Source organism: Nipponia nippon, unplaced genomic scaffold (assembly GCF_047370975.1).
Source record: "Nipponia nippon isolate SJK-2023a ecotype South Korea unplaced genomic scaffold, ASM4737097v1 scaffold_10, whole genome shotgun sequence".
In the NCBI taxonomy this organism is placed as follows: Eukaryota; Metazoa; Chordata; class Aves; order Pelecaniformes; family Threskiornithidae; genus Nipponia; species Nipponia nippon.
In genome coordinates, this window is record NW_028262291.1 from 14,106,512 (window position 1) to 14,119,844 (window position 13,333).

Sequence of the window (13,333 nt, forward strand, 5' to 3'; positions counted from 1 at the left end):
TACATTTTAAGCACCCCAAATTCCCCAACTGTGATTTTTAAATGGTTTATGGATGCAGCCTTGAACTGAAGTAACTACAAACATAAGCGACAGATCTTTAAGCATTTCTTTTGCCAGGTGAAGTTGTAAGACACTCTCCCTCAGGTTATCAGCTAAACTGCTATCCTACAGCAAGGTGGCAACGTTGTAAATTCACAAATAATCCAAGGGATATAGATCAGGGCTGCTACTTTTGAGAAGAATAGCAAGGTCCCTATTGCACTTTGCAAGCTCCACACTAGGGACAGAAGCACCATTTTTCACCATTACCTTCAGGTACCACAATCAGAAAAGCAAATCGTTGAAATACCTTAGGGTGTTTTGAACTCACAACCACCCAGATCACCATTACTAGCCAAAAAAACCATATTACTTTTCAAAAATAAATACTTACTTCAAGTCTGAAGAGTAGGATTAAAATGCCTACATTTAACAGCTCCTTAAAGTGCCATATATGAACCCGTGTCAAAAAGAGACCATAGCACTACATGAAGATTTCCCTGCACATTCTCTCCAGCAGAAGCCTTAGAAACACGTGCACAGGAGTATATTGTCTTGGTTCATAAACTTAGAGCAGACTTCCATAGCAGCAGCTGGTGGTCGTGGGACCATCTGTTAACCTTGTTTATGAAGTTTACCATGTTTACAGTGTGGCTTAACAGATAGGAGTAGGTTGCTTAGCATCAACCACCTCAAAGCTATTCTGCTTTCCATTTGAGAAAAAGCACGGGTGTGGTGCTCTCCACCCTCTCTATGAATTACAGAGTTACATATTAAAAGATCTACCTATATAACAGTCTACTATTTTAAAACCAATCTATCATGAGTGAAAGATTAAAAAAAATAAAACACTAATGAAACTTAAGAGATATTTGCACCTCACAAATTTAGTTATTTGTTGTCTTAACTCATTCTAATGCCACACAGTTAGTGACTTAACTCCAGAGAGCTTTACATATTTAAGAAAATACGTGGTGTTTGCTACAGGCTGTAATTGCTTACATTTGACTTGAAAAATGTAATCCATCTCCCAAATGTACTTCCACTGTAATTTCTTGTTTGAATCTTCTACACATTATTCATAAGTAGCCCTTCATCAACCAAATAACTTTATTTAAATAAAGTGGAGTCGGGGGGAAGCTGCGCACTCTCTCAAAACAGTATTACACAACCTAACCTAAATTACATAAAAAAACACCCTTAAATTCCTCTGCTATGCATGGCACTAATGTTACTTCTAGGTTTAATGCTTTGCTGCTGTAAAGGTAACTGGAACTTGTTTAAGCCCTGTTTTCTCAGCAGACATTTACAGACTTATAGCAAAGCACCTGACAGTAAGCTGAGCCTGAAAATACAAGAATTGTTGGTGGGACCACTGACTACCTACTTCAGGTCAAAACAAACAACAGCTTTGATCATGTATCATGACTGAAATTGAAATGGCTTTTCTTTACTTCCAAGCTTAAAGAAAGGTCGTGCATGCCCACCTCCTAACCAGGTCCCATCACCCCCTTCTTCCCCCCACCCCAAAAAATTCAGGTTTTGGAAGAGAGTCAGAAAGAGGCAACGTGCTTACCCTCAATAATGGTTAGATCATCTTTATTTCTAGCACCTGAATTTATACAAGGGTTTGCTTAATAATCAAGTTTCAAAGAACTGTTGGACACATTCAGTAAGGTGACAACTGTGCAATACCACTCAGTATTTCAATATCAGGGAACATACTCTTGAATTGTTTAAACACAATCCACAGAACTCAAAATTAAACAACCATCCACAGTTTAACTAAACGATCAGTTAGAAGTCTTACAGCTTAATAATTCACATAATGGTCAGTCTTTAGAAAGGGATACTGAAATTCATTAAAACACAACACTAGATTTTACTCTATGGGTGTGTTGGGCAGGCACATAATTGGCCGTTCTTGGGTACAACTGGAAGAATAAGAAGTTTACCACAGTTTGGCAAATCCCACACTTTGTCAGTTAAGAGTGAACTGTGAGAATTAAATACTCATCTTTACATATACACAAGTTATGCTGTGAAAGCATATTTGCTTACAAACATATAAAAATACTTGTTAACTAGTTTGATAAGAAAATAATGTATAAAAGTATATAGCAAAAACATTTAATCATCTCTGACAAGAATGGAAAGATCAAATTCATTTTTATATCACATGAAACAAAAACAGCTAAAATTTTAGTTTTCCTTAAACCCTCACCCAGAAATACAAAGGAAGACACAATTTCCTTGCAAATAAATGATGTGAAATTTCTTAGTAAGCTGAAATGCCTCAATCCAGAATGAGCTCAGGTATTTGGCCATATCCTAATAGTAGTAGTAATCATCCTGTAGCTGTTCTGGATTCATAAAATAAATACAGTAGACTGTTTTGGCCACTGAAATAAAACTGCAGCATAAATGAGAAACGAAAATTTTTGCTGACAATGAAATTCAGTGTAGGTTTCTTAAGGCTAGCTGAATACTCAAGTCTAATTTAACTGAGGGCAAAAAAAGCCAATCCACCCCTTTTTTAAAAAGTATTCTCTATACTTCAATATAGGTCTTTGTAATAGCTAATGAAATGTCATAAGTAAAAATAAATTAATTCACAAGATACAACTTATGCATAACTTCAACACCTTGTCCTACACGGTTTTGTTTCATCTCCTTTGCGAATAAAACTCCACAAGGTGCAAGCTCTTAAGGGAGAGAAGGAAGGAACTGTGGTATTAAAGAAGCAGCCTTAGTGTTTTGTTTTGAAGTCTGCCCCAGGATGACTGAGTCTTCTTCAAGAACTATTCTGCCAGCTTCTTGGACTAAGGCTATTCTGGTGACCACTTTTAGGACATGCACATATAAGGCTAGACCAATACCAGAAGTAATGTAAAACGATGGAAAGAAAAAAATAATCTGGCAGTTGATAGCTTGGTTCTTGGGATTCTCAGAAAATAACACAATGGCAGCCTTTCTTGTCTTTTTCTTTCCGTGTTGGCTCTGGTGAAGGAGGGCACTCTTGTTCTTGAAATTTCCTGGAAACAGATAGTTCAAATTAAATTCATAGAATCATTTTCAGTTAAATAAAAATAAATACTGTATTTAAAGTTATGTTTTTATACTTTTATAGAGGATGGAATTACTTTTGACACTCAAACTACTGATTAAATGAGTGATGGGGTTTTGGGGGTTTGCTTTTTTTTTTTTCCTTTTTTTTTTTAAGAAAATATTTTTACAGAGGGCCAATCTGTGATTTTGTTTGTCAGGCTTACTTACTAGGTGATCAATAAAATCTGAGAGATTAAGGTGAATAAATTCTCTTTTAAATACATATTACATTCATGTAAACATTTTTCTAAATACACAGGAATATTTTATGATGGGGAGCATTGGTCAAAGTTTACAGGTAACAGCACGTAGAATTTTCTCAGCAATTTCCCACTACATTTCAATACATTTGCTGTACCTATTCATTAATGTAGGGACATTAATTATCTGGTGTCAAGTTATCGTACCTTATAACTCTGACAAGTTCATGAAAAGCTTGGTCTACATTCAATCTGATTTTTGCTGAGGCTTCCATGTATGTTACTTTAAGTTGTCGTGCTAGCTGCTGACCCTCCTCTTGTGTCACCTGTAACAGACATCAATCATTAAGTTCAAGGCTTCTGCAGGCACGTTCGCATCAGTAGACGCTGCAAATACATGTTAAGGATCTGTTTCCCTCAAGCAGTAAAATTTGAATAGTTTCACAGAATAGTTTCACACTGTCCACGTAATACAACTGGGAAACAAATCCATGTAATACATCTTTTCAAATGCAAGTGAAGACTTTTTTTAAAAAGTTACTCCAATAGACAAAGATTGCTCTTCTAAAAAATTTCCCCCACTGCAGCTGCCTCATCTTCACCTCATTTCTGCACAAGACCAAGTTTGCCTTCATAGGCAGACGAGAGTCCCTCACTCCTCCTCAAAGCAAGAGCTTCAGTATAAATCTGCTGGATTACTAACAGAACTGTGAATACTATTGCTAAATTCACCCTCTCCCTGCTCCAGCCAAATCTAAAGGAAAAAAAAAAAAAAAGAGTGCTACTTTTAAAACAAGAACTGAGGGTTAGCTTCTGAATCTTTTATATAAAAGTAATTTTAAAAAAATCTATTTATGACACAGCAAAATATTAATACAGTCAGTTTTAAACACAGCTTAAACTATAAGAGGTCTAAAAATCCATGAAGCCTTCAGGCTATCCAGAGATATGAAAGAAACCCTGTCTACCTCTTGACTCCTTGGGACAACAGAGGAAAGGGAGATGAAGAGGAAATAATGAGCGTCATAAAGAGTTGGTATAAAATTTAGAAGTGGATTAAGCAGAAGGCAGGAAGCTAGTGGATCGTTATAGGAAGGAGGAGCAAGTTGGTCACAGGGCAAAACCAAAGGAGATCATTTTTGGATGCAGGAGAAGGCAGCGAGGTCAGACAACAGAAGGCCACCCTGAGCAGCGCAAGGCATGCGAGGCTTCAACGGGAAGGTCACCCGCGGGGCTGGAGAGGAAAGGGCAGCTTTCAGTGATAAAAGGAAGTGCAACAGATCTTGCCAAGACCATGACTAGTGGAAGAAGTGTCAAAGATTACACTGCTTTCACAGAAAAGTGTTAAACCAGCACGTAGAGGACTGATACGGTGAGAACAAAAACAAAAAAACAACAAAAAGGCGTTTCTTTTTAATTTAGTTTTGAAAAGGCACTCAGATATTCACTTAGATTAAGAAACTACACAGAAATGGCAATAGATGGAAACAGAAAAGCATCATTGGGAACGTTCACCACAGTGCAAGATATAGAAGTACTTTTTAGCTTGCAAAATACTTTAAGAGCTACATGCATGGTTTGAGTGCCTTCATGTACGGCATCTCAACACGTTTGATTCCTCTGTCCTTAGCACCCCCCACTGATATTGTATTCATATGTTTACTGCTGAATTGAGGGCTGTTCCTGCTAAATCCTCGTGAAGCTCTACAAGGAGCCCCCAGCACCCTGTGCCATTAGCTAGATTAACTCAGGATGCGTCTGCTGATCTCGAACGCTCACAGAAACTCTACGTTTATTTCAGTGTTATTGCCATCTGCTGAAGCCAAAAAAACCCAAAAGACAACCCAACCCCAACATCAACTACTAGAGCTGCATTTTTAACAGCAGGGCACAAAGTGAGAATGACTGGCATCCCTCAGTCCTCCACTGGTGTCTCAAAACTGAATGGTATTCAAGATTTTTGCTCCACTAGCTGGGGCAAACCCATTTCTACCTTTCACCCCCAGATACCAAAATATTCTTATTCCAAAGCTTATAAAGGCTACATTTTGAGAAATATTCATAGCTGTTTTCTGGCACGTCAACAACATGCAGAATCCCCCAAAGTTTGCATCAGGGCTTCCAGAATCTTTTATACATCTCTGCCTCACTCACCAGACAAAAGTAAGTTAAAAGTACAGATACAGCAGTTTTTGCAAAACTAACCCCCTTTACTTTTCTTCATCCCTGCACAGTCTACTGCGTGCCCAGCAAATGAGAGGCTAAAGTCTAATAAAAATAAATAGCTGGGAAGGAATGTATAGTCCTGAGGAGAAACTGAAGCCAGTCTTTCAATGTATATGGTTACTACTTTCTTCATTATTGTATCTAAAGCACAGAGGTACAAGTCAAACTAGCACTGTAATAAAGTTAAGCTACATTTCCCCAGTTTTCTGCATTTAAAATACTACAGATACAACATTAAAGCCCTTACTGCATTTGTCAGAAGCTCTGTACCTGCTTAATTCCAAAATAATCTTTTTGTCAATCTTACAAGTATACTTTCAAGTAGCTTGTGGTCAGTTTTAGTGACCTCAACGAAGTCCGTTTAAAAATGTATGCTACGGAAGCATTTGCAGTGCCCAAGCTGTAAATTAGAGGCCAGAACATACCAGCTCCATTTTCATAGCTGAGGGAAATGTTGTAAGTACCACAGAAATAATTGGAAAAAAAAAAATTTATTCTCCCTTCTCAAGAATGACAACGCTGTGTCATGACAGACTTTTCAGTAAGTGTGACGGGTGAGCTTATTAAATGTCACCAGCAAAATAAAACCTAAATCCTTTTTCTTCAAAGAACACTATTTTATTTTGACAGAAGTAAAGAGAACCACAGACTTTCTGGTAGTAATGGTGTGCGTACATCCACGCGTGTTGGTTCTGCAGTGAAAATGTCTTAGTTTTGGTAAGCTTAAGGCTGAACAGGAATGGGCATCACTTACAATGCTTATCCTTGGTTTTAAGATATTTTATTGGTTTTGGATATCATTCATTCATTCCATTCGGACATTTGGTAAAAGTTTCTGAAATTAAACACCACTATAAAATATGTGAGCAAGTCAAAGCCGGGAAAGCTTATTCCACAACTCCCTAAGTAACAGTCTTCTTACTGAAACAGCTTCCATTTGAGTATCTGCACAAGAATCCTGTGAGCATCTCTCACACGGCCCTCCCTCTTCACTATGGTATCTGAGAATTGTCAGGTACATCTTCATTTCTGAAGTTTCTATTCTTTCCTCCACCTAAAGCAACTCTACAAGGCTGCCTAACCTAACACTGCATCTGTATTTTGCCTGGATACTTATGCAGGCTAGAACTCATGTTGCATTCACATCGGCAGGTAACAGTTAAGTGCTTCCTCAAGTTTGAGAGCTTGAGCATTTCTACCTCCTTGTGGTCACCCTACAGTGCTCCCTGCACAGAAACTCTGCCCATTCCTGCAGAGAGCTCCATCACTCCTGAAGAGTGCATCTGTCGTCCTGATCTTCTGCCTCACCAGCCCGCCCACAAGTGCTGCTAGTTCACGCTTACAGTGGGCTACCATAATGCTTTCCTGTAGGGCTAGTTCACTGTCCACTAATTCTATTTTGTCCGCATTCTCATATGAAAGGTCACTCTGCTACACACAAACTGTGGTTATGAAGCACGGACGCATATTCAGACTGACTTGCTGTATTCAGATACTGCATCAGATGCCTGATGGCTAGTTATCTGTAAAGCTCAAAATCAGGCAAGCCATGGGAAGACCTGAGGGTACGATCCATCTGTGATAACATCACTGATGGCCATAAAATCTACTACCTCAAGAAGTTATTGTCACGCTTTCATACAAGTTCACAATAGTTAAGACAAAGGCCAAAAGAAAACATTAATGAATTCAGGTAGGCCACCACCCAGGTCCCTGTACCCATCCACCCCTTGGAATAAGCCATCTCAGGTCAAGACACTTATGAAGCAGCAAGTCTGCAAAACCAATATATTAAACTGCTTGTTTGTAGCATCTAGGCTGATGCTGATCAAGGTCAAAGCACAAGGCTGCTTGCCTGGGCTCAGCTTTGCTCGTCATCTGTCTGTGCATAAACTGAAGTCACATGGACCTCTTTAAAACCTTGCTTTAAAGGCATCTAGCAACACAGATTATCTTAGCACTAGGTCATTGTATTAGTTCAGTCATGATGCAAAAGCAAAAACTAACATTTAATGAAACCCAAGCACTTTCCTGTTGCAACTTGGATTTTCCTTGAAACCCTGCCATCTGGGGAATGATCAGACTTGACCCAGTTTAAGCCAGCAGTTATCTACAAAAAGTCGTACATACCCTGCACTGACAAGTCTGCTCCTCCATCAGTAGTGGTTATTACTAAAACATCTGGTGCTCTACTGAATTGTCTTACTGTATAAACATCCAATGTTGTTTGAGTTGTACAGAATTAACCCATTTAAGAGAGACTGCTACGCAGCATTTACTTTAAGGAAAGAGCAATGAGAGATGGTGCTTCAGTTTTAGTTTCACAGTCACCAACCTGTGACTGATTGGGGAATCTGGAAACACTGGCAATTTTATTCCTTCTCATACAAGGACATTCTAAAAATTAATGCTTGCTCGTCCTCTAATAACTCATTTTTCTTTGTCAAGCTAACGTGTAGATATTGAGGATTTTGCCTCCTACATATAGTACTCTCTACTGTGCTCAACTACAAAACACAGTTACTTGCATAAAGGTGCGGTCAGACCCTTGAGACTTCCAAAACTTTCATACGTGTTTAACTCTTCTGGGCTCCAGGAAGATTTGTGTGTTGATTCTATTGAGTGTCATTTGCCGATCAAAACCCACATTAACTTACTTCCTTTAACTTAGTTTTATACTCTCAGAGGTAGTGCGTGTTCCCTTATCTCACTGAGTTGCCTCCTGTCCTTCAGGAAAAGGTGGCAGATGCCTAGTACAAGCAGTTTTGCTCTAAAAATTCAGGAAGTTCATGAATTTTTATAAACGCTACTTAAATTCTGAAGCTGAAAAACGTACATTTGTGATTAAACAAGTTTAAAAGAGCAAGACAACTTCTTGTAGGGCTGCCAGATAAGAAAGCAGACCACAGTGTGACCTGCTAGCCTGGCTGACCAGGTTTACAGAGTAACACAAGTGAGGTTTGACACACCAGCAGACTGAAAACACAGAAGCGCAGAGGACTAGCACTTCTCACATTTTTGCCTGCAAGTTACAGCCTGGAACACCCCGCACTTCCACTCACCCCAGCACTCCTGACCGAGGTGAGGGAGTACTCTCGCCTTTGCCCCCAGACCTCCCATCGTGGCTGCCTGTGCAGCAAACCTGTAGCCAGAGCAGGATGACCTTGCTCGTCAGGCTGAAGTTTTTCCATACTTGGGGAGATGTGGTGGCAGGACTAGTTTTCAGCCAGATCAGCAAGCTGGTCCAACTCACGGACTGGATGCCTGCATCGAGAGATCACGTGATGGAGCAGAAGCAACCCCACCGATGAAGCAGCGACTCTGGCTACGTTTAACATGCAGCTGATAACATCTAACTGCTTGCTGCTGCCAAAAGGCGAGGTCTCACTTTCTTCCCCCCACCCCAGCTCCTCCCTGCTCTGCTCCGAGCCACAGTCCCACCCCTTCCCATGCTTCGAGCGCTGGCACTCAATCTTTCTGCAAGCTGATTTAACTCACACAGGTCCCAGAAAGCCATTCCAGCTCATCTGTTTTTCTCTCTGTCTAGAGAGATGATTCAACTCACAAAGTCCTTCAAGTGAGAGCTAGGGCCAGCAAAGGAAAGAGCGGGAACGTGAAATCAAGAGGGAGGGGAGCCTCTCCCTTCTGGGGACTGACTATGTCAGCTCAGCGTCCCCAAACCATTCCTTCAGACTGACCTAAGGCCAACTGAAACACACCATGTCAGGGAGGCAGGGAATAGTTAAGAACACATAACTAGCTGTTTCAGCAAACCTAGAAGTGCAATTTCCGCTACATTTCTGAAGGCTGTCTAAGCCCCGACTTATGATGGGATTCACAAATCTACATGTAAATTGCATGAATGATAGTACCAAAAGTTATGCTTGTCAGCATCTAATCAATTAAGGCAATTAACGCAGCCATAAAAAGCAAAATAAGCTTTTGGGGACAGATGCTTTTGTGTTCAGATTTAAGCAGCAAAACTGTGAAGTTAAGCAATCTGAACACAGCTGCTTTCAGCCTGAACGTGTACCAGCCCGTCACCATCTGAAAAAGCAGCAGGTACAGAGGGACTAGCAGGAGAACAGGTGACAGGCACCTCTTCCTTTAAGGGAGAAACAGATGCTGTGTAGTAACAATAAGAGGGTGGAGGAGAGAGAACAAAGTTCATAACTGTTCTAGAAATGGATCTACAGGATTATCAACTACATTTGCAGGTCTCCTCCGAGAACTGGGGCTGACAGCGATGATATTATCTCCCTCTCAAAGCACATGGATGTTTGTCTTTCAGCAATTACAGTTTGCAGAACAGTTTAGTTTCACCTACGTGGTTTCCATGCCAACATTTGTGCATGAGATAACATACATTGTGTTCCAGGGCCTGCAAGGTTACATTTGGGAATTTTGATGGGGACATGATGGTAACTGAAGAGTGGAAGAATTTCGCTTCTGTCTCAAGGACAGGCTGATAGTTCTGTGCATGTGTGAGTACATGAAGTTACTTCTGATGAGTTTGTGAGCTACTTCTGTGAAAACTTCTCTTAAGACATTATATTTCAGCATAGGTTTTAATTTTGTCATGACCTTTCTACTCAGATTCTGGGGTAAAGAGGCTGTGACAATCAAGGGAGCATACTCAACAGGAGCTTTTTTGTACTGAAGGTTTTATGTAGTATTCAAGAAGTTCATTCAACAACAACGTACTAACCCACTTAACTCTTTCATGTTATTTGTTTTGAACCTATTTTTTTCTTGTTCCACCCACTGTTTTTTGACAGAGAAAAGATTTTATTTAGCAAAGAACAAAACCTATGCAAGCACTTTTGGACAGAAACTAAGTCATGTCCCAGTACACAAATCCGAGAATATCTTATTGTTGTGTTTTCCTTGTGAAACTTTAAAAATAATTACAGCAGTTTTAGTAATACCTAGTTTACTCTCAGATGAAAATCAATCATGTGTTTGCTACCAAGCTTTAGGAGTCATCTTACTGCCTCAGGAGAAAATACTAAACTCCTGAAATAAGTTGAAGAAGAATACAAGTTTGATGCCTGTTCCTGTCCTGCTGATGTAGTAAGATTATTCTCATCTCAGCTGAAATCAGTTCAACTCATGAAAATCAAGAGTAAATAGGGAAAACAAATTTAAAGCTCCTTCTTTAAATCTTTCTAAACTAAATCTTTAAGCTCTTACAACTAGAGGTGAGGCTGAAATCTACTAGTTTCAAATCTTTTAATTTTAAAGTACATAAATAGGACAGTAACTGTGCTCCTGTACTTCCAACTTTTAAAAGCTTTGAGTCAGTTAGGCAGAAGATGAGTGGCCCAACAGAAAACAGTGAACGGCTACTCATTTATACATAACAGCAGTGAACGGTAAAAGCAACAGCACTGAAGTCTCAGGATCATTAGAGCTAGTGCTGGAATGCACTCTGCTTGGCACAGCGCACTATGGTGAGTAACAGAACGGAGGAATTAGACACGTTCATGCCTGAGTAATCAAGTCATGACAGAAAGCTCTCAACTCTGTATGTGAATAGATTTGGTCTTAACGTAACCCCACTGAGTCAGATGTGCTGTATGTGGAATGCCATCATGCTTCTAAGATTCAAGTACAGAAACTAAGTGTAGTTGTGTTTCTTGCATTGGAATTAGTTAGTATGATATGATTTTCTTTTTTTATGTTTTTGCTTGTTCCCACTCTATTTTTGGAAGGAAAACTGTAAAGTTTCTAGAAGAAAGTAAGCAGTAACTAATAGCAAATGAATTACCTGTCTTTGGTGGTCCAGATCTGCTTTATTCCCAACTAGAATCATAGGAAACTCATCACGGTCTTTCACTCTAAGAATTTGTCGCTGAAACTTATAGATTTCTTCAAAACTGTAGAAGAATAAAGTAAGAGCATCAGTGAACTAACTCATAGATTCTCAGGTTCTGCAAAAGTTCAGAAACGATGAGTCACCTATTCAGACTTGTCCTGCCATGCCACACAAGCAGACAGCTGCAGGCACTCCACCACACAGTCCACTGTCACAGCATGACCAGTTAGAGAATCATTCAACACTCACACTAAAAAAATCTTCCAAGTTAACAGTGTGCTATGCACTGGAGTTACGTGGGGCTGCAGGGTAAGCTAAACGCTTACTATGTCTCGATGTAGAGGGACCTGGATGCCAACGTGTTGCAGAGAATCAAGCAACCACGGTCTATTCTACAAATATTGACTTTGGAGTTCAACTCTGGCCAGAATATTCAAGCTACAGTCTAGAGACCTTGGTGATCAATATTTCAGCTGGCAACCTCCACAGCTACTTCTAGGAATTTTGGGGGGAAGCTATCAAAGCTGGAAAATTTTATTTCTTGAACAGAAAAATGGCAGAGCTAAATGACCAGAAAGCTTTCCAGTTACCAACTAAGTTATACCAGGTACTGATGCTGTTCAACCAGTAAGGAATATTCCAGCAGTGTTTAAGGGAAGGTGAGCAAAGCAGAAAGCTTCTCCAAGGACAGTACATTAAACAACCTAATTCTGGCCTAAACAAGGATTTTTAGAGGGGAAAAAAAAAAAATATCACTGCTTTCAAGTAAACACTGTTAAAGCTACATCACTACATAAGGAGCTTCAGCACAGATGCTTGCAGACAATCACATAATATCCTTTGGAGCACAGACTTCCCAAGCACTGTATTTAATTCCAGGCATATAGTCTGAAACCATTTACACTTAGATTTGTAAACTAAAATTGAATAGCAAGATGACAATCAGTAACAAAGTTGCATTAAAAAAAAAATTACGTAGTCAGACATGACAACGCCAATCCCCCTCATCCATATAAAGCAATCAGAAGAAAGGTGAATTAGAAGGAAAGCATGCCACTAAGCATAGTTAGACCTCTATTTAGATATGCTGTTTTAATACTCTGCTCAGAAGTCTGCAGCAACCAGAGGAAGAGAGTTGAAAGTTACCAACTAAGTCATCTAGATTTCTTCTTGCTTCAGATTTACTTTCCACCACACGAGCAGGACAGAAACTGCTAGCAGATACTTCATTGACAGGCAAGGTAAGTCTTGAATCAAAGGGGTATCAGAACAAAAATGAAAACTCTGCTCTTCAGAAATCTTTGAAGGATTTAAAAGAGGAGAGCAATATGCAGGTTTTATGTGCCAAGACCTGCTTAAAATCAAGGCAGACCCCTAGCTAGCAGAGCAAACAAAAATGTAGGATTTTTTTAGACAAACCAAGGAGTTCACATGATGACTTCAAAAAAATCTACAGTCCTCTGTAGCAAAAATATTTATGTTAACACAAGTGTTCAGTATGTCTTAAATTCACAGACCCAGATCTCCAGCAGAAATGTAAGTCTCTTCTGGACAGTACATCAAGGTGAATTTATACATTTAGCAGCATTCTTAAGTGTAAGATACAGATCCAATGGAAACATGGTCATGCTCCATAGAATAGTTATCTTAATTCTCATTATAAATAGAGCTGTTAATAACATCAGAAGTAACTTATTAGAGCCTAGATTGAATCTGTAAGGGGGGGGGGGCGGGAAATCAGACAAATTTGTCATTTTATTGCTCTTCTGTTGCAACTTGAAACAAGTGGGAAGACAGATCCCTGAGCACTTCTCCTTTATTACTGCATATCTGATAAGCTCGATGAAGGAAGATCACAGCCAAAATATTAAGTGATTGTCTGTATATACATGACAATTTCCTACTCTTACAATGATCAGGAGCTATCTGACCAAGCTCCGTG

The 13,333-nt window shown here is 39.5% G+C and overlaps 1 protein-coding gene across 1 annotated transcript in view; it reads right to left on the reverse strand.

The window, feature by feature from the left end:
* Positions 1–1,621: 1,621 nt before the first annotated feature.
* Positions 1,622–13,333, reverse strand: part of RRAS2 (RAS related 2) — a 45,749-nt gene continuing 34,037 nt past the window's right edge. Inside the window, exons 4-6 of the mRNA XM_087745592.1 lie at positions 11,344–11,452; positions 3,555–3,673; positions 1,622–3,074 (exon numbers count right to left, since the gene is read on the reverse strand). Of these exons, the coding sequence (XP_087601718.1) occupies positions 2,987–3,074; positions 3,555–3,673; positions 11,344–11,452 (316 nt within the window). The 3' untranslated portion in view covers positions 1,622–2,986. The remainder of the gene's footprint in view (positions 3,075–3,554; positions 3,674–11,343; positions 11,453–13,333) is intronic.